The sequence below is a fragment of the Macaca nemestrina genome, chromosome 2 (genome assembly GCF_043159975.1).
Source record: "Macaca nemestrina isolate mMacNem1 chromosome 2, mMacNem.hap1, whole genome shotgun sequence".
Lineage (NCBI taxonomy): Eukaryota > Metazoa > Chordata > Mammalia > Primates > Cercopithecidae > Macaca > Macaca nemestrina.
In genome coordinates, this window is record NC_092126.1 from 15,037,917 (window position 1) to 15,057,750 (window position 19,834).

The following is a 19,834-nucleotide window of genomic DNA, read 5'->3' on the forward strand; positions in this document are numbered from 1 at the left end:
CACTGTTGCACTCCAGCCTGGGTGACGAGCAAAACTCTGTCTCAAAAACAAAACAAAAAAAGAAATGAACGTAATTCAATAGCTTATGATAGATTGCAGCTTAACATGTCATATTTTCCCTCTTTGATATTTCTGGTTTGAAAGAGAAATTAACTACAAGGTTTAGTGGAGATATATCTGTTTTGTTTTTGTTTTTGTTTTTTTTGTTTGTTTTTGAGACAGAGTCTTGCTCTGTCACCCAGACAACTTCCACCTCCCTGGTTCAAGTGATTCTCTTGCCTCAGCCTCCCAAGTAGATGGGATTAGAAACATACACCAATGCATATGGCTAATTTTTGTATTTTTAGTAGAGACGGAGTTTCACCATGTTGGCCAGGCTGGTCTCAAACTCCTGACCTCAAATGATCCACCCGCTCGGCCTCCCAAAGTGCTGGGATTACAGGTGTGAGCCACCGCACCCAGCCAGTGGGCTCTTTCTTATGAAACTTTATAGATATTCCATTAGCTGATTTGTTAAAGGATCGTCAAAATATTTGCTTGCATCAAGTAAGGGAATTGGATGGTAAATATCCCCTATATATAGCTGTACCTGCCTCCTTCCTTCATCAAAGACTCAAAAAGTGGAATACATCTCCTCTTTAATCCATTTCAAGAGCACATTAGGTGGTGATGGGCAATATATTTCACTGACATGGACTCCTGGGGATAATCTCCCAGCAGGTTGCATAAGCCTATGCTCAGTGGTGAAGGCCCCCAGGCGGCTCTCTTCATAAGAATCTTCAAGGCATGGCAAAGCTCATGACATTTGCATTTTAAAAGGCATTTGCTTTGGTGTGGGTAAAACTCAACCAAACATGGTTAACACTTTGACCTCGAGGATGAACCATAAAAATATAGGGCAGCGACCTCCTCTTCCCTACTGATTCCTGAGAGGGGCAGTGGTGAGTTTATTTTTGTATGCTGTCAAATCAACTGAGACCCATTTTAAGAGTTTTGTTTCTGTTCTTTATAGGGATTCCATCAAAGTCAGAGTTCCGCTGATTTTTTGGAAACGGGTCACTGTAAAAATTAATCAACTGGTAGTTGAGGATCTTGATAATTGGAGTGGATTCTGGGATTCCCAAAGGTAGTAACTGGGCTTAGTGGTGAAGAGGGGATGGGAGAAGAGCCACAGTGATTTTTCTGTACTTCAAAAGCTTAATGAAGTTTGAAATTTGATCCAGGATTTGTCTACACTGGCTGATTGATCATCCTGCTCTGTTCATGACTGGAATGCCATTGGCTTGATACGCAGACACAGCTGTCTCTTGCTGATGTATAGTGACATGTGCATCCCTGTGAAGAGACCACCAAACAGGCTTTGTGTGAGCAATAAAGCTTTTTAATCACCTGAGTGCAGGCGGGCTGAGTCCGAAAAGAGAGTCAACAAAAAGAGATAAGGGTGGGGCTGTTTTATAGGATTTGGGTAGGTAAAGGAAAATTACAGTCAAAGGGGGGTTGTTCTCTGGTGGGCAGGAGTGGGGGTCACAAGGTGCTCAGTGGGGGAGCTTTTTGAGCCAGGATGTGCCAGGAAAAGAACTTTCACAAGGTAATGTCATCACCGAAGGCAAAGACCAGCCATTTTCACTTCTTTTGTGGTGGAATGTCATCAGTTAAGGCGGGGCAGGGCATTTTTACTTCTTTTGTGATTCTTCAGTTATGTGCAAGTCACAGGGGATGCGATGACTTGGCTTGGGCTCAGAGGTCTGACATTCTTACCTTATATTAATAAGAAAAATAAAACAAAATAGTGTTGAAGTGTTGGGGCGGCGAAAATTTTTGGGGGGTGGTATGGAGAGAGAATGGGCAATGTTTCTCAGGGCTGCTTCAAGCGGGATTAGGGGCAGCGTGGGAGCCTAGAGTGGGAGAGATTAAACTGAAGGGAGATCTTGTGGTAAGAGGCGATATTGTGAGGATGTTAGAAGGAGCATTTGTCTCATAGAATGATTGGTGATGGCCTGGATATGGTTTTGGATGAATTGAGAAACTAAACGGAAGATACAAGGTATAAATAAAAGAAGGAGAAAAAATAGGTATTAAAGGACTAAGAATTGGGAGGTCCTAGGACATCTAATTAGAGAGAGCCTAAGGGGGTTCAGCATAATTACTTGCTTGGTTGGTGAGTTTTTAGGCTCTACGTTTTTGGGGTGCAGTTCAAGTTGTTCCGGTGTCTGGAATGAGACTGGGGCTTAATTAAAAAGGAGTGTCCACACAAGAGCTCAAATGGGCTGTAACCTGTAGCATTCCGAGGACAGGCCTGAATTTTGAGAAGGGAAAGTGGTAAAAGTATTGTCTAGTCCTTTCTAAGTTGGTGACTGAGCTTGGTGAGGTGTGTTTTTAAAAGACCATTAGTCCGTTCTACTTTTCCTGAAGATTGAGGACGGTAAAGGATATAAAGGTGTCACTGAATACCAAGAGCCTGAGAAACTGCTTGGGTAATTTGACTAATAAAGGCTGGTCCGTTATCAGACTGTATAGAGGTGGGAAGGCCAAACTGAGGAATTATGTCTGACAGAAGGGAAGGAATGACCGCGGTGGCCTTCTCAGACCCTGTGGGAAAGTCCTCTACTTATCCAGTGAAAGTGTCTACCTAGACCAAGAAGTATTTTAGTTTCCTGACTGGAAGCATGTGAGTAAAGTCAATTTGCCCATCCTGGGCGGGGGCAAAACCTCCAGCTTGATGTGTAGGAAAGGGAGGGGCCCTGGACAATCCCTGAGGGGCAGTAGAATAGCAGACGGAACCCTGAGAAGTGATCTCCTTGAGGATAGATTTCCATGTTGGAAAGAAAATGAGAGGTTCTAAGAGACGGGCTAGCGGCTTGTAACCTACATGGAAGAGGTTATGAAATGATGACAGAATAGAATGGGCCTGTGAGGCTGGAAGGAGATATTTCCCTTGGTCTAAGAACCATTTGCCTTGTGTGGGAAGAGATTGACAGGTAGAGGTTTCAGTGGGGGAGTAGGTGGGAGTGGCCAATGTGAAGAAGAAAAACATAGAAGTTGGAACACTAGCTGCTTTTTTAGTTAACTTATCAGCATAAGCATTGTCCTGAGCGATGGTTGGGGGAAGAAAACAGATTTTGGAAGTTATGAGAACTGTAGAGAGTTGAGCATACTTTGTGATTTTTAGGGCCTCTAACAGTATTAAAGCAATGGCAGCCACTGCGCGCAGACATGAGGGCTAGGCTAAAACAGTAAGGTCAAGTCGTTTGGACAGAAAGGCTACAGGACGTGGTCCCGGCTCTTGTGTAAGAAATCTGTCCGCACTAACCATGCCTAGGAAGGAAAGGAGTTGTTGTTTTGTAGAAGGGATTGGGTTTTGGGAGATTAGTCGGACACGATCAGCAGGGAGAGTAGGTGTGTATTTGTGAGAATTATGCCGAGATAGCTAACAGATGAGGAAGAAATTTGGGCTTGACTGAAGTAATGGGTCTGTCTGTGAAGCCTTGCGGCAGTAGAGCCCAGGTAATTTGCTGAGCCTGATGGGTGTCAGGGTCAGTCCAAGTGAAAGCGAAGAGAGGCTGGGCTGACGGGTGTAAAGGAATAGTAAAGAAAGTATGTTTGAGATCCAGAGCAGAATAATGGGTTGTGGAGGAAGGTATTGAGGACAAAAGAGTGTACGGGTTGGGCACCACAGGGTGGATAGGCAAAACAATTTGATTAATAAGGCTCAGATCTTGAACTAACCTGTAAGCCTTGTCTGGTTTTAGGACAGGTAAAATGGGGGAATTGAAAGGAGAGTTTACAGGCTTTAAAAGGCCATGCTGTAGCAGGCGAGTGATAACAGGCTTTAATCCTTTTAAAGCATGCTGTGGGATGGGATATTGGCATTGAGTGGGGTAAGGGTAATTAGGTTTTAATGAGATGGTAAGTGGTGCATGATCAGTCGCCAAGGAGGGAGTAGAGGTATCTTATACTTGTGGGTTAAGGTGGGGGGATACAAGGGGAGGATGCGAACGAGGCTTTGAACTGGTAAAAAACACAGAAATGAGGCATGGCTGTAGCCCAGGAATAGTCAGGGAAGCAGATAATTTAGTTAAAATGTCTTGACCTAATAAGGGAGGTGGGCAGGTGTGGATAACTAAAAAGGAGTGTATAAAAGAATGTTGTCCAAATTGGCACCAGAGTTGGGGAGTTTTAAGAGGTTTAGAAGCCTGGCCGTCAATACCCACAACAGTTATGGAGGCAAGGGAAACAGGCCTTTGAAACGAAGATAATGTGGAGTGGGTAGCCTCCATATTGATTAAGAAGGGGACAGACTTACCCTCCACTGTAAGAGTTATTCAGAGTCTGTGATGGTCCAGGAGGCTTCTGAGGTAATGGGACAGCGTCAATCTTCAGCCACTAAGCCAAGAAGGTGTGGGAAGGAGTCAGTCAGAGAGCCTTGGGCCAGAGCTCCAGGGGCTCTGGGAGTGGCTGCTGGGCGAGTTGGACAGTCCGATTTCCAGTGGGGTCCCGCACAGATGGGACACGGCTTAGGAGGGATCCCGGGCTGCGGGCATTCCTTGGCCCAGTGGCCAGATTTCCAGCACTTGTAGCAAGCTCCTGGGGGAGGAGGTTCTGGAGGAACCCCTGGCAGCTGCGGTTCAGGCGTTCAGAGTTGTGTGCTGGAGATGTGGCTGGGCTTTGTCTCACAGTGGAGGCAAGGAATTGCAACTCAGAAATAAGTTGCTACTTGGCTGCCTTTACTCTATTATTGTACACCTTGAAGGCAACGTTCATTAAGTCCTCTTGTGGGGTTTGAGGGCTGGAATTTAATTTTTGGAGCTTTATTTAATGTCGGGAACAGATTAGGTAATAAAATAAAATGCATATTAAGAATAAGATGGCCTTCTGACCTTTCAGGGTCTAGGGCTGAAAAGCGTCTCAGGGTTGCTGCCAAACGAGCCATGAACTGAGCTGGGTTTTTCATATTTGATGAAAAAGAGCCTAAACGCTAACTGATTTGGGAGAGGTCAGATAAAGGAAAAGGAATATTAACCTTGACTATGCCTTTAGCTCTAGCAACTTTTTTAAGAGGAAATGCTGGGCAGGTTGGGGAGGGCTAGTCGTGGAACGAAACTGTGAGCCAGACCGGGTGTGAGGAGGGGAGGTGATAAAAGGATTATAGGATGGGGGAGCAGAGGCTGAGGAAAAATTGGGACCTAGCTCGGCCTGGCAAAGGGGAGAGGTCAGATGTGTCTGTAGAAAAGGAAGACTGGAAAGACTCAGCAGTGCTTGGGGTTGGGACTGAGGGGACAGGCGGGAGGGAAAGAAGGAAGATTTGGGACGAGTTGCATTGGGAACAGAGACTAGGGAGGGACCGATGTGTAAAAGAATGCCTGGACGTCAGGCACCTCAGACCGTTTGTCCATTTTACAACAAGAATTATTTAGATCTTGTAGGATGGAAAAATCGAAAGTGCCGTTTTCTGGCTATTTGGAACTACTGTCGAGTTTGTATTGGGGTCAAGCGGCATTGTAGAAGAAAATAAGGCATTTAGGTTTTAGGTCTGGTGTGAGTTGAAGAGGTTTTGAGTTCTTGAGAACACAGGCTAAGGGAGAAGGAGGAGGAATGGAGGGTGGAAGGTTGCCCATAGTGAAGGCGGCAAGCCGAGAGAAAAGAGAGAGTAGAGACATGGAGAGAAGGAGTTTTGGGGTTCTTGCCCTCCAGAAAAGCGGGAAAGGGGTCGGGGTGCGGAAATAAAGGATTGGGGTACAAAAATAAGTTGGGGTGCAAAAATAAGAGTTCTGGGCACAAAAATGAGAGGTCAGGGTTCTTGCCCCTCCCCCAGAAAAGCAGAGAAGGGGTAGAAACAGGGAGAGAAGGGGTCGGGGTGCTTGCCCGTAACCCAGAAAAGCAGAGAAGGGGTAAAGACAGGGAGAGAAGGGGTCAGGGTACTTGTCCCTCCCCCAGAAAAGCAGAGAAGGTGTAGAGACAGGGAGAGAAGGGGTCAGGGTACTTGTCCCTCCCCCAGAAAAGCAGAGAAGGGGTAGAGACAGGGAGAGAAGGGGTCGGGGTGCTTGCCCCTCCCCCAGAAAAGCGGGACTTGCCGCTAAGGGTGAAGGACCAAGGCAGGCATCCCTGCAGCATGGTCAGACACCTCTGAAACATGGGTGAGTAATCAGAGAGGCGTCCCTGCAATGATTAAACACCAAGGGAAGGCTGCCTTCCCCAGTCCGTGACCAACACTAGCGTTTTGGGTCCATGGATAAAACGTGTCTCCTTTGTCTCTACCAGAAAATGAAAGGAATTGAAATTAAGAGAAGGGAGAGAATGAAGGGTGGCACCAAGATTGAAAGGAGAAAGAGGTGAGAGAGGTTGGAGAAGAGAGTAAAAAGAGGCCACTTACCTGATTTAAAATTGGTGAGATGTTTCTTGGGCTGGTTGGTCTGAGGACCAGAGGTCGTAGGTGGATCTTTCTCACGGAGCAAAGAGCAGGAGGACAAGGGATTGATCTCCCAAAGGAGGTCCCCTGACCCGAGTCACGGCACCAAAATGACATGCGTGCCCATGTGAAGAGACCACCAAACAGGCTTTGTGTGAGCAATAAAGCTTTTTAATCACCTGGGTGCAGGCGGGCCGAGTCCGAAAAGAGAGTCAGCAAAGGGAGATAAGGGTGGGGCCGTTTTATAGGATTTGGGTAGGTAAAGGAAAATTACAGTCAAAGGGGGGTTGTTCTCTGACGGGCAGAAGTGGGGGTCACAAGGTGCTCAGTGGGGGAGGTTTTTGAGCCAGGATGTGCCAGGAAAAGAACTTTCACAAAGTTTTCACTTCTTTTGTGGTGGAATATCATCAGTTAAGGCAGGGCAGGGCATTTTCACTTCTTTTGTGATTCTTCAGTTACGTGCAAGTCACAGGGGATGCAATGGCTTGGCTTGGGCTCAGAGGCCTGACGTGTAGTGCTGGTGAAAACTAATGTTTTATGTCTGATGTTACAGATGAGAAAGGGAATATTACTTCGCAACTGTTAAATCGTCTTTTAAAGTGCCTACTGATTTCTTCATTTCCTGTAGAGTTGGCTTTTCTAGTCCATCTTCCAGAGTGATTTCTCTGAAACACTGATGTGATCACTTCTCAGTCTTTTGGCTAAGATCAAGTGTAGTATCAAAAACACTGATACGGTCAGGATACCTTCCATGACTTGGCCCCTATATTTTTCCAGCCTCATCTTTCAATTCTCCCTTCTTAGATGTGACTCCCTGGCCCTAAGATGGAGCTATATACAATTCCATGAATGAGACAGTGCTGTTTATACTTCCTGGTCTCTGCACCCTCTGCCTTTGTTCACCTGGAAATGAAGACACACCTCACTTGCCTTATCTGCAGAGTCTTCTTTGATCCACTTGTCAGCTGAGTTAGTCACATTTTGTTTTCTATCCCTTATATTGTAGAAATCTTTTAAAAACTTTTTTTTTTCTTAACTTTTCTTTTAGGTTCATGGGTACACATGCAAGGTTGTTGTGTAGGTAAACTGTGTGTCACAGGGGTTTGGTATACAGATTATTTTGTCACCCAGGTAATAAGCATAGTACCTGATAGGTCATTCTTTGGTCCTCTCCCTCCTCCCACCTGCCACCCTCAAACAGGACCTGATTCTGTTCCCCTTTTTGTGTCCATGTGTTCTCATCATTTAGCTCCCACTTATAAGTGAGAACATGCAGTATTTGGATTTCTGTTCCTGCATTAGTTTGCTTAGGATAATGGCCTCCAGGTCCATCTGTGTTGCTGCAAAGGACATGATCTTGTTCTTTTTTTATGGCTGCGTAGTATTCCGTGGTGTATATAAACCACATTTTCTTTATCCAGTCTACCATTGATGGTCATTTAGGTTGATTCCGTGTCTTTGCTATTGAAAATACTACTTTTCATGGTATGTTAATATAACTGATTTATACACGTTTCTTACTCTCTGGAATAGGAGCTGTTTATAAGTCTAGTACCAAGCATAGGACCTGACACAAAGTATTTTCTTAATAAGAGTTTGTTGAATGAATGTATGAAAACATTAAAGGTCTTGGTGAAGGAAAAGCTGGTCACCACTGAATCTAGTGGATTCCACAGGGAAAAGAGCAGCTTCCTGTATTGAATTTGTTCAGTTAAGTATGAGAAGCAACATTTGCAATTGCTCTGAATAGTATGATTAAAGCACAAATTGTTATGGAAAAATAATGGTTTAGAAGTATAGCATTTTGGTATATTTGTTCATTTCTTTTCTGAAACGTTAATTAGCTAAGGTAAAGATGAGGATTTTGCTATATAATAATCAAACTAGTATCAATGAAAAATCAATATTAAAATGAAAAGTTAGAAAATTGTAATAAATGGGATAGACAGATGAAAGCTTAATATCTATATTATAATGAGCTAATACCACTGATCAGAATATCAAGATCTACATAGAAAATTGGATAAATGACAGCCAGGCGCAGTGGCTCACGCCTGTAATCCCAGCACTTAGGCTGAGGCGGGCGGATCACCTGAGGTCGGGAGTTTGAGACCAGCCTGACCAACATGGAGAAACCTCGTTCCTACTAAAAATACAAAAAATTAGCCAGGCGTGGTGGCACATCCCTATAATCCCAGCTACTCGGGAGGCTGAGGCAGGAGAATCACTTGAACCTGGGAGGCGGAGGTTGCGCTGAGCCAAGATTGTGCCATTGCACTCCAGCCTAGGCAGCAAGAGCAAAACAACGTATCAAAAAAAAAAAAAAAAAAAATGGGTAAATGACATAAACAAGTATGGATACTTGGTGAAAATGTGGGTATACACTATTTTAAGAGTCATATAAAATACTCATATCCTTTGACCTAGTCACCCCACACTTGGGGCGTTACTTTTAAAAAATAAAAATTTAAAAGAAGGATAATGCTATAGACATGAAGTTGTTTGTTGCAACTTATAAATTTTGATATTTATGATATCAAAATTGGAAACAATTCAACCCCTAACATAGGAAGGATTATGTAAATTCTGTCATATCCACACAAAACACTATAATATGCAATAAGTAAAATTGTTTTCAATATTTAACCATGTCAAAAGTGCTTTTAGTAAGTGGCAGTAGCAAATTACAAAATTATCTCTTAAGTTTATGTTATAGGTATGCATAAGGGGAGAGTCTAGGAGGGAAACTGGAAGAGAAGGTTTTGTGGTGGCTTTGGGGGTTGTTTTGTTTTGTTTTTGGAATTGTGGGTGAAAAAACTTTCTTTTTTTTTTTCTTTTTTTGAGACGAAGTCTTGCTCTGTCGCCCAGGCTGGAGTGCAGTAGCACGATCTCAGCTCATTGCCACCTCTGCCTCCTGGGTTCAAGCGATTCACCTGCATCAGCCTCCTGAGTAGCTGGGACTACAGGAGCGCGCTACTGTGCTTGGCTAATTTGTTTGTATTTTTAGTAGAGATGGAGTTCTGCCATGTTGGCCAGGCTAGTCTCAAACTCCTGACCTCAGGTGATCCACCCACCTCAGCCTCCCAAAGTGCTGGGATTACAGGCATGAGCCACCACACTGGGCCTAATACTTTCTGTTCTATTGTTACAACAATAAGGAGGCAGGGCGGAGCAGTGGGAACAGCGCTAGACTTGGAGCCACAGTACCAACTCCCTCCCTTGTTCTCTTTATAACCTCGAGCTAGTTTCTCAGTCTTCTCTCTAAAGAGGAAATATAATAACTAGGTATGAGAGCCTTTGGAAGTAGTACATGAGATGACAGTACAGGCGTCTAAGCACTGCATCAAAGTGAGCTGAGTGTAGGTTGAACAAGTATGTCCATACGATGACTTTTTCTTCCAGTGTGGTAGAAAAGATTGCAGTCCTAGTTAAATTGGAATCCGCCTTGAACTTTAAGAGATAAATGACATGGTCACTAATATGTGCGGGTAAGTAGGGAACCTCAGGAAACCGATCATACTGTTCTCAGGTCCCTCTTTGTGAATTTGTGTTTTCTGCTTTTATTGGCCAGAATGGGGAGTGAGAAGGGATGGGTAAACGGCTAGCGGAGGAGTGTGGTCTAGACTTCAGGGAAAGTGGGAAAAGAGATCTTACAACATTTTTCACTTTCCAAGATAAATAGTAACTCTTTGATCCCACATTTATTTCTTTTAATATTATGTTTTAAAAGTTTCATAGAGATAATAGATTCATCTTGTGGGTACAAAGCACTTTCCAGAGCAAGATGGCCAACTGACCACCTCCTTATCTCTTCTCCCTTCCATAATGTTACTTCTTTCAAAACATGGGCATCTTTTTAAAAATGGAGACAGTAAAGGGTGAGTTGTTCATGCATAACAGATTTCAAAAGATCTGTGGTGGCTGAGGATGTAGGATAAGGAAATCTCAGTCCCTAGTGAGTGTGGAATAGAGTTACAGGAACAGAGAGCAGGGAGTAGACTGGTCTCAAAGAACCACGGAGACCAGGTCCTGGAAATACATGAGTGGCAAAAGATAGGAATGAAATGGAGCTGACAGTGAGAAGGTTAATTAAACCTTACGTATTTTCTGTTAGGTCCTCCGCTCCTTCACCTCAGTCTCAAACACAGACCGTCCACCAGGGAGGCATCTTTCTACCAGTCAGAAAATCACAGGGGATTTTCCTTAAAACATTAAAAAAAGTAAACAGCCCCAGATTAAAGACCCTCCCCATTACGTCTGATTCTGTCAAAGCACCCTAAAACAAAACCCCTAGACCTGGGCGTGGTGGCTCACGCCTGTAATCCCAGCACTTTGGGAGGCTGAGGCAGGCAGGTCACCTTAAGTCAGGAGTTCGAGACCAGCCTGGCCAACATGGTGAAATCCCGTCTCTAGTAAAATTACAAAAAAATTAGCTGGACATGGTGGTGGGCACCAGTATTCCCAGCTACTCAGGAAGCTGAGGCAGGAGAATCACTTGAACCTGGGAGACGGAGGTTGCAGTGAGCTGAGATCGTGTCACTGCACTCCAGCCTGGGCAACAAGAGCAAAACTCGGTCTCAAAAAAAAAAAAAAACCCAGAGGACAAGCCCTGCTCCTGTACACAGAGCAGGAAGCACTGTTAGAGACAAGACAGTTATGCAGATGCAGGGGCATTCATTTGCATTACCATTAAATAGGAATGAACAACCAAGCATGGGCAGACACTGAGGACAACCATAAAACCTGCAACAGGAAAGAGAAAGACCAAGATGAAATAAACAGAAGAGTGACTGTAGAGGCAACAAAGAATTCAGGGGACAGGAGAGATCTTAAGTACAAAAAACAAAATCCATTAAGTTAATGTCTTTCAGAGGTATATTACATCCGTAAGGTAAGAATGGGATACTTTGAAAAAGAAGCTACTAGAGAACAAGAGTTCTTGGATATTAAGAAGAATCTCCTAGAAACTAGAACCAGAATACAGAGATGGAAATCAGAAAAGATACGAGATAATGAGGAACAATCTAGGATGTCCAACTTGTTACTGATAAGAAAGAAAAAATTGGAGAAAAAATGTCAAAGAAGTAATACAGAATTTTTTCAAAATTGAAAGGGATATCTGAGTTGTTGAACATAAGGAATGCAAAGAAGGTACATAGTCAGATGTATTTCTGGGAAATTTTAGGACATTGAGAATAAAGAGGTGACAGAGGACTGGGTGTTGTGGCTCATGCCTATCATCCCAGCACTTTGGGAAGCTGAGGTGGGCAGATCACTTGAGGCCAGGAGTTTGAGACCAGCCTGGCCAACATGGTGAAACCCTGTCTCTACTAAAAATACAAAAATTAGCCAGGCATGGTGATGTGAGTCTGTAATCCCAGCTATTCAAGAGGCTGAGGCATGAGAATCACTTGAACCCAGGAGGTGGAGGTTGTAGGCAGTGGAGATCACGCCACTGCACTTCAGCCTGGGTGACAGAGCGAGACTCCATCTCAAAAAAACAAAACAAAACAAAAAGAGGCAACATAGGGTAATATGCTAATTGATGGAACTAAGAAATAAAGATATAAGGATATTATTTTAAAGGTAACTAGGAGAGAAGCTGAAAATGTTGATACAAACATAATAGCAAGAAAGGAAGATAAACTTTCTTTATCTTCTGGGCTGTACTCTCATGTGTTAAAGAAATCAATGATAAGAAAAAGCAGTACACATATATTACTTAGAGACCAGAAGAAGCAAAAATAGGAACAATTAAATAATTTTAAAATGTGCTGGGCGTGGTGGCTCACACCTGTAATCCCAGCACTTTGGGAGGCCAAGATGGGAGGATCGCTTGAGTTCATGGGTTCGAGACCAGCCTAGGCAACATAATGAGACCCCATTTCTACAAAAATAAAAATAAAAATTAGCAGGTCATGGTGGTGCATGCCTATAATCCCAGCTACTCAGGAGGCTGAGACAGGAGGATCGCTGGAACTCAGAAGGTTGAGTCTGCAGTGAGCCATGATTGTGCCACTGTACTCCAGCCTGGGCAACAGCCTATCTCAAAATAAAATAATAAAAAATGATAATTTTTAAATGGCTTCCTCTGAAAGACAGAACTAAGAAAAAAGTGAGGCAGGGGACTCTTGCTTTTCACCATAACAGTCTTTTGTCCTCCTATTTTATTTTATTATTTATTTATTTATTTTGAGATAGAGTCTCACTCTGTCGTCCAGACTGGAGTGCAGTGGTGCAATCTCAGCTCGCTGCAACCTCTGCCTCCCAGGTTCAAGCAATTCTCATGTCTCAGCCTCCCAAGTAGCTGAGACTACAGGTGTGTGCCACCATGCCTGGCTAATTTTGTATTTTTAGTAGAGATGGGGTTTCACCATGTTGGCCAGGCTGGTCTCAAACTCCTGACCTCAAGCGATCTGCCTGCCTCCACCTCCCAAAGTGCTGGAATTACAGGCGTGAGCCACCGTGCCAGGCCTTGTCCTCCTCCTTTTAAAAATTATTAGTTTTTATTATTGTTGCAGGATCTTTGGGGTGTCGCTTTTCTGGCTGGAAACCTCTGTGGCCTGTGGCACCTTTGCCTGAGTTTTGCTTGGGCCCACTGGGCTCGTTCTGCTCGCTTGGCCTGGCAGGCTGCACTTGGCTCATGCTTCCTGCCTGGATCCCATACCTGCCAAAGACAAGTCAGGCATAGAACGGCAAGGGGTGTGTGAGCAAGCATGTGGTTGAGCCACTGTGCACCGTCAGACACACTGGCTGCTGCTGCAGGGTGAGCAGCTCCAGGTGTCCGCACAGGCGCCAGCCCTCTGCAAGGCTGCAGCTGGACCAGGCACACTGCAGACAGCTTCTCTGGCTGGCATCAGGGTATGCAGTAGTGCCCGGAAGCTTGGAGATGCCAGGAACCACAGGGCCCCAAAAAGGGAGTCACAGCCCCAGCTCTGGGAGCTCCCAGGTCTGCACAGCTCTTCTCTCCTTCTCTTCCCCCACAACGTGGTGAGCAAGGTGCATGTTTCAGCCCTATTTGTGTCACAGCTCTTTTAGCCTCACCATTCAGCGGATCTTGAGTTCTTGTCCTACATCCAGGAAGAATGAGGTACACAGACAAGTGGAGGGTGAGCAAGATGAAGAGTAGCTTTGTTGAGTGATAGAACAGCTCAGAGGAGACCCACAGTGGGTAGCTCCTCTCCATAGCCAGGGTGTCCCAGCGAGTGTTCAGGTCTCAGCAAAGAGGGTGGTGCCTCTCTGTGGGTAGATTGTCCCATCCTCTCTCCATCCTCTCAGCAGAGAGAATAGCTTTTCTCTGTAGCTGATTGTCTCCCCTTGTGTCTCCATTTTCTAGTCCTGCTGAGCTTGTGGATGTTAGGGGCCTCAGTGGGGAGGAAGTGTGGCTTGGACCATGGGCGGCCATTGGCGGGTCCAGGGAAAAGCACCACCAGTTACCCCTCTGGTCCGTGAGACCAGTGACTTGAACCCCAGGCTTCCAGCCCTCCCCCGCTTGAAGGTGGGGCTTCATCACCCACCCACTTCCATCCAGGAGCCTGCCTACCTCCTGCCACCATTCATGGCGCCCAGGCTGTTTGTGCCAAGAGGCACCTACAGGCCAGTACTGAGCTGCCCTCAGCGCCCCCTCGGCCTCCCTCCTGTGCTCATCGGTGCCCAAAGTCCAGAGGGGGCTGAGGTGGCAGGAGGCTGGCATATCAGTGCTACCCTGAGCATTTGCACACCCAGCTAGCGTGCGACAGCACGTGGGCCACTCAGCCCCATCCTTGCTTCGAGATCGGAGTGACACTGGGAGAAGAGAGAGGCTAGGCAGTGGCAGCAGACACCTCTTAGCCTTTCGGGGGACGGGGGCCTTCCCGGGCACCGAGAGAGCAGAGATGCCTCCGTCTGCCCCTGCAGCTTGGTAGCTGCAGCCACACCCAGCTCCTGCTTGGCTCCGTGGATCATGGCACTGCCCCGGGCACAGCTCTACCTCAGGGACCTTCTCTGTCCGTCCCTCCATGCCCAACCACGCTGCTACCCCACCAGCAGGTGACTCGGCCCAATCCCATCGTGGCGGGCTTCAGGGACTGTCCACTTCCTCCCTGCTGCACCCTTTTCACCGCAGCAGCAGGCAAGGGCAGCGATGCGGGGCCGGGGTCAGTAGCGGCAGAGGCTCCAGGCCTGGGAGTAGATCCTGCCTGGACCCGTGAGGCTGGGGACTGCACAGTCAGCTGCCTTGGGGATATGGGGCACAGGGGTCCTCCCCGCTGCCCCTGCTGGCCCTGCAGCTGCTCCCACCGCCACTGCCCACGACCTCCTTCCGCCACAGCCAGCGTGATGGCAGCAGCTGCTCCGGGCCATAAAGAGGCGATGCTGCCAGCATTGTGTCTTTTAGAAAGGGAAACCAAAAAAAAGAAGGAAAGAAAGAAATAGAAGGATCCTGAGAGTTCACAGTACACTCTACTTGAAAAGGCAGATGGCCACAGACATTTCTAAGACGTGAGACTTTCTCCCAGATCCTCTTACTCTATAATTATATACATACATGCACATATATGTGTGTGCATGTGTATATGTCCATATATAATATTTAACATTTAAGAAGGATTTATTTTTTAAAATAGTTTCAGACTTCCAGAAAAGTTACAAGAGTAAAAGTAGTTTAAAAAAAGAGCATTTGTGGTCAGGCGCGCTGGCTCATGCCTATAATCCCAGCACTTTGGGAGGCCAAAGTGGGCGGATCACCTGAGATCAGGAGTTTGAGACCAGCCTGACCAACATGAAGAAACGCGGCCTCTACTAAAAATACAAAATTAGCCAGGTGTGGTGGTGCATGCTTGTAGTCCCAGCTACTTGGGAGGCTGAGGCAGGAGAATCGCTTGAACCCGGGAGGCAGAGGTTGCAGCAAGCCAAGATTGCACCATTGCACTCCAGCCTGGGCAACAAGAGCGAAACTCCGGCTAAAAAAAAAAAAGCATTTGTATATTCTCCACCCAGACTCATCTGCATCAACATTTTACTTGCTTCATCACTTGTGCATCGGCTTGTTTCTTCTCTGTGTGTGTGTGTGTGTGTGTGTGTGTGTGTGTGTGTGTGTGTTTTCTAAATCATTGGAGGATTGCATACATCATGGCCTTTACCTTTAAATACTTTATTATATGTTTCATAATAATATGGAGATGTATTCTGTCTCATAACCACAGTAAATTTAACATTGATACAGCACTTTAGCAATAAGATTAATATTTTTCCTATGATAGGCTATCTCCCTTCAGAGTCTGTCTGTCATGTACCTGTTTCCTTTTTTCCTCCCACTCCCTAGCCTTCTGCTGTTTACCCTCATTCTCTCTACTTGTTTTTGCTCTTTTGTCTTGAGGTCTTTCGGTTTATAATTATTTGGATATTCCTGAAGCTTAAAACACAGACACACACTTTGAGGTAAAAAATTTACCAGATCCTGCTTTTGTAGAACTCTCTAGTTCCTTTGGTTTTCAAAAAAAGCACTGGCACTGTTGAGTCTTTGACCTTCCTTTCAAAAAATAAATTTTTGAATATGTTTCTGAAGGTTTAACAGCTTTTTTTCTTTTCTCTCTTTTTCTACTCTGGTTTATAGTTTGAAAAAGTACCAGAAGGTCCTATCCCTCCATCTACACCAAAGTTTGCATATGGAAAGGTCTCTCTGGAAAAGGTAAGAAAAAACAGAAACTTTGAAAGTGAGAGATGGGAGTGAGAAAGTGGAATTTAGCAGCAGTGAGTGAAAGTGCTGTGCTGGAGGAATTGGTTCGTTATTTTTCTGAGAATTTGTTTTCTGCGAGCCTAATGGGGTAAATGATGTTTCTGGGAAAAGGGGGAGAGAACGGTGAGAAGATACTTATGCTTGTTGACAGGATGAGCAGATGGGACACAGGTGGGAGTAGTAGGCATTCTTGGATCATTTGGGTCATCTTGGTTCCTTTATCAGTGGTATAAACAGTGTCAAGTTCCTTTGTGGAAATAACATGCCACCTCATTGTTCTGGCTGTCAAGGCTCTTTGTCGTCATTTACCTTTTTTTAGGAGTTCCGCAAAATCACAGGCATTTTGTTAGATCTCTGCCCTAAATTATATACTTCCCTCCATCTCAAAGTTGTGTCCTAACTTTTATGGTCTGTGGTTTATATGTTAAATGGGGACACTGGAGAAAAAGCTAGAAATCAATCATAAATAGGAGTTAAGGGCAATGTATTCTAGGAAAAGTGAAAAAGAAGAAAGGTTTTACTTAATAGTCAGAGGAGTGACATAGCCGAAGTCAATTTGTTTTGACCATCTGTGTCTTCAGGTTTTCCCCTTTTATAATCCCTAACTCCTACATGTATTAACTCACAAGAAAAAAAAAAAAAAAGAACCATTACCTATTTCTTAAGAATCTCGATATCCTAAAATAGTATCATAAGTTTTTATCTTCAAGCAAAATGCCAAACATGATTATGTAATTTTTCCATCCAAGAAGCCCTTTGACATGGTTGGTTGGTTGAGTTCTTGTAACATTTTCCACCTAGTGTCAGATACATGTGCTACATTCTACAAAGAATGTGGTCTTTCTCTCTGATAGGGATCTTTCTTTAGTTTAATCAGACTTTAGTCATTCTTGTAAAGGGAGCACCTTCTACCTGTTCATTGCTACAGCTACTTAAGGAAAACTTTGGTTTGTTTGTTTCAGAGCCGTGACAAATCTATTTTTATGCAACAGAAAATAGCTCCAAATGTTCAAAACAACAACATTGCTAAAACAAAGCTAGCTTAGTACCAAAAGCACATTCTGTTTACCGTGAAAGAAAATCGTGTGAGCAGAAATGACTTTTTATTTTTAAATAAATATATACAATTGAAGATAGCAAATCAGCATACAACTGAATTAACTTTATGTAGAACCCAGTTATATGGAAAACAGGTTTTTACCGTGAGTTGAATTGCTTAGTGTCCAGGCGGGAAAACACCCAGATGAGTAGCTGGCTTGATGAAATTGTAAATCAGATTTTTTTCCTTAATGCTGCACATCAGCAAGGTAACCGTGGGAAGTGTTTATGAAATTCCTAAATGGGCTGGGCATGGTGGCTCACACCTGTAATCCCAGCACTTTGGGAGGCCGAGGCGGGAGGATCACCTGAAGTCAGGAGTTCAAGACCAACCTGGCCAACATGGTGAAACCCCATCTCTACTAAAAATACAAAAATTAGCCAGGCATGGTGGCACGTGCCTGCTCAGGAGGCTGAGGCAGGAGAATCGCTTGAACCTGGGAGGAGGAGGTTGCAGTGAGCCAAGTTTACGCCACTGCACTCTGGCCTGCCAGCCTGAGTGACAGAGTGAGACTCTCTCAAAAAAAGAAAAAAAAATCCTAACCAGTATTATGTCATGGAAAATCCTGGGATTTGGAGCCAAATCTAACTACAAATCCTGGCTCTGTCATTACTCAAGTGGACTTCTGTGAGTCTCCACAACACAGGGAGGCCAGTAGCACCTGCCCCACAGGGTAGTTGTGAGTAGTCAGTGAGCTAGTGCTTGTAAACGCTGTATCTCTTCTGGAGTGTGTAGACAGGCAATGACTGGTAGCTGTTATTATCATTGTTGTTATCGCATCAGAATAAGTATCCTGGGTTCCAAAATAACCAGTCCTTTGGATTGAATATAATAAATAGTTGCCAAGCGTCTACTGTGTTCTAGGCATTGGGGCTGAGTATGGAACATATCTTATTCTTAAGGAGCTGACAGTCTGGTGAGGAAGACAAAGATGAACAACTGAAAAGTGATACAGGCATGGAAAATATGCCACACACAAGTTCAGAGGAGGGTGAAGTAACTAGGAAGTATTAAATATTAAGGTGATATAATAATAGTGTATCTAATCTTAGTTGAATGTAATTGGCCTCTGGTTACTACTTTTACTTCTTAGTTATTTCACTTGGGAGTGTTCAGAGAGGGTTTATAAGGAGGCCGCATCTGAGCCTTGGTTTTCATTCACTTTAAGAGCCTTTTATAGGTCTCCGAGCAGGTTGAATTTCTGAATAGGTATGTTTGAAACCTTTTTTAAGACTACCATCATCATAGTTTTCTTCAGTGAGTAGATGGAGAGGACTGAAGGAGACTGGGAAGCAATATTGAGTGGAATCTGAATGATTTAGGTTTATTTAGGGGTTTGGTCAAACCCACTGATATCTTTGCTAATTAGGAAATGGCACTACTCTCTACCCTGATGACCAGTGAGGGGTGCAGTGTCTCAATGCTGCTTTTGTTTCTTTTCAGTTAAAGACAGTGGGAGCAGCTCTGGACATTCTGTGCCCCTCTGGGCCCATCAAAAGCCTTTATCCCTTGACATTTATCCAGGTGAAACAGGTAGGCCTTCAAAGGTAATGGCTCGCCAGTTTTCTATTTGCAAAAATGTGCTTTCTGCACTGCCTTGCGGTGCCCATTCTGAGTTCAGGGGCCAAAATGGTAAGCAAATGCATCAGATCCCAGGTAAATGAACCATGAATTTCCAGGCTCTCTTTAGCTTGAAGGGCTGCATGGTGGGCTGATCATGCCTATGTTTTTTGCCCCACTTCTCACTCATGCAGGAGGTAGCCCAACCTGCTTCACCATAATTCTGTGCAAGTTATAAATTGAGTTCACTGACCAATCTAATTAATCTTTTTTACTAGGCATCAGTGGAAGATCACTGTTTTAATACTCAAAACAGACAGTTTAATTATTTGTCTGTTCTTAGCTCAATGGCATAAGGACTGTGTTTTTTGGTAGACTGGGTTCTTTGAGATTCTTTTTCCTGCTTTTAAAGAGAACAGAGCACATCTTTTTTTTTTTTTTTAGTGTTTGTATATGTGTGTGTTTGATCTCCAGACACTGCCTTGTCTTTTTTTTTTTTTTTTTTTAATTTTTCCCAGCGTTTTGTTTTGGAAAATTTTAAATCCAAAAAAAGTTGCAAGAATAGTACAATAAACACCCATATACTTTTTACCTAGATTCACCAATCGTTAACAGTGCTTTCCTTGCCTTTTTCTCTCCATGTGTATGTAGTCAACTGCTTTTCTTTTTCTAACCATTTGAATTGTCAGCACCATGTCACTCCACATTTAAATACTACAGCATACATGTTTTAAGAAAAAGAACATTATCCTGCAGGACCACAATACAATGATCACACACAAGAAATTTAATATTGATGCAATCCTATAATCTAATATAAATTCTATAGTCAAGTGTCCCTGGTCGTTGCAATAATGTCCTTTACAGCTTAATCTTTTCTCAATCCAGTTTCCAATCCGTAATCACACATTGCCATTAGTTATATTCTCCTTAGTCTTCTTCTGTCTGAAACTGTTCCTAAGTCTCTCTCTCATGACGTGGACATTTTTGAAAAGGTCAGGGTGTTTGCAGACTTTGCTTCACTGATTAGATTCAGTAAAACATTTTGGGCATG

At 44.2% G+C, this 19,834-nt stretch overlaps 1 protein-coding gene across 3 annotated transcripts in view; it reads left to right on the forward strand.

Moving 5' to 3' along the window:
* LOC105470937 (galactosidase beta 1) overlaps positions 1 to 19,834 on the forward strand; it is a 109,478-nt gene that overhangs the window by 65,954 nt on the left and 23,690 nt on the right. For all 3 annotated transcript variants that reach the window (XM_011723287.3, XM_071090757.1, XM_071090756.1), the window contains 2 exons: positions 15,999 to 16,073; positions 18,664 to 18,753. In XM_011723287.3, the coding sequence (XP_011721589.2) occupies positions 15,999 to 16,073; positions 18,664 to 18,753 (165 nt within the window). The remainder of the gene's footprint in view (positions 1 to 15,998; positions 16,074 to 18,663; positions 18,754 to 19,834) is intronic.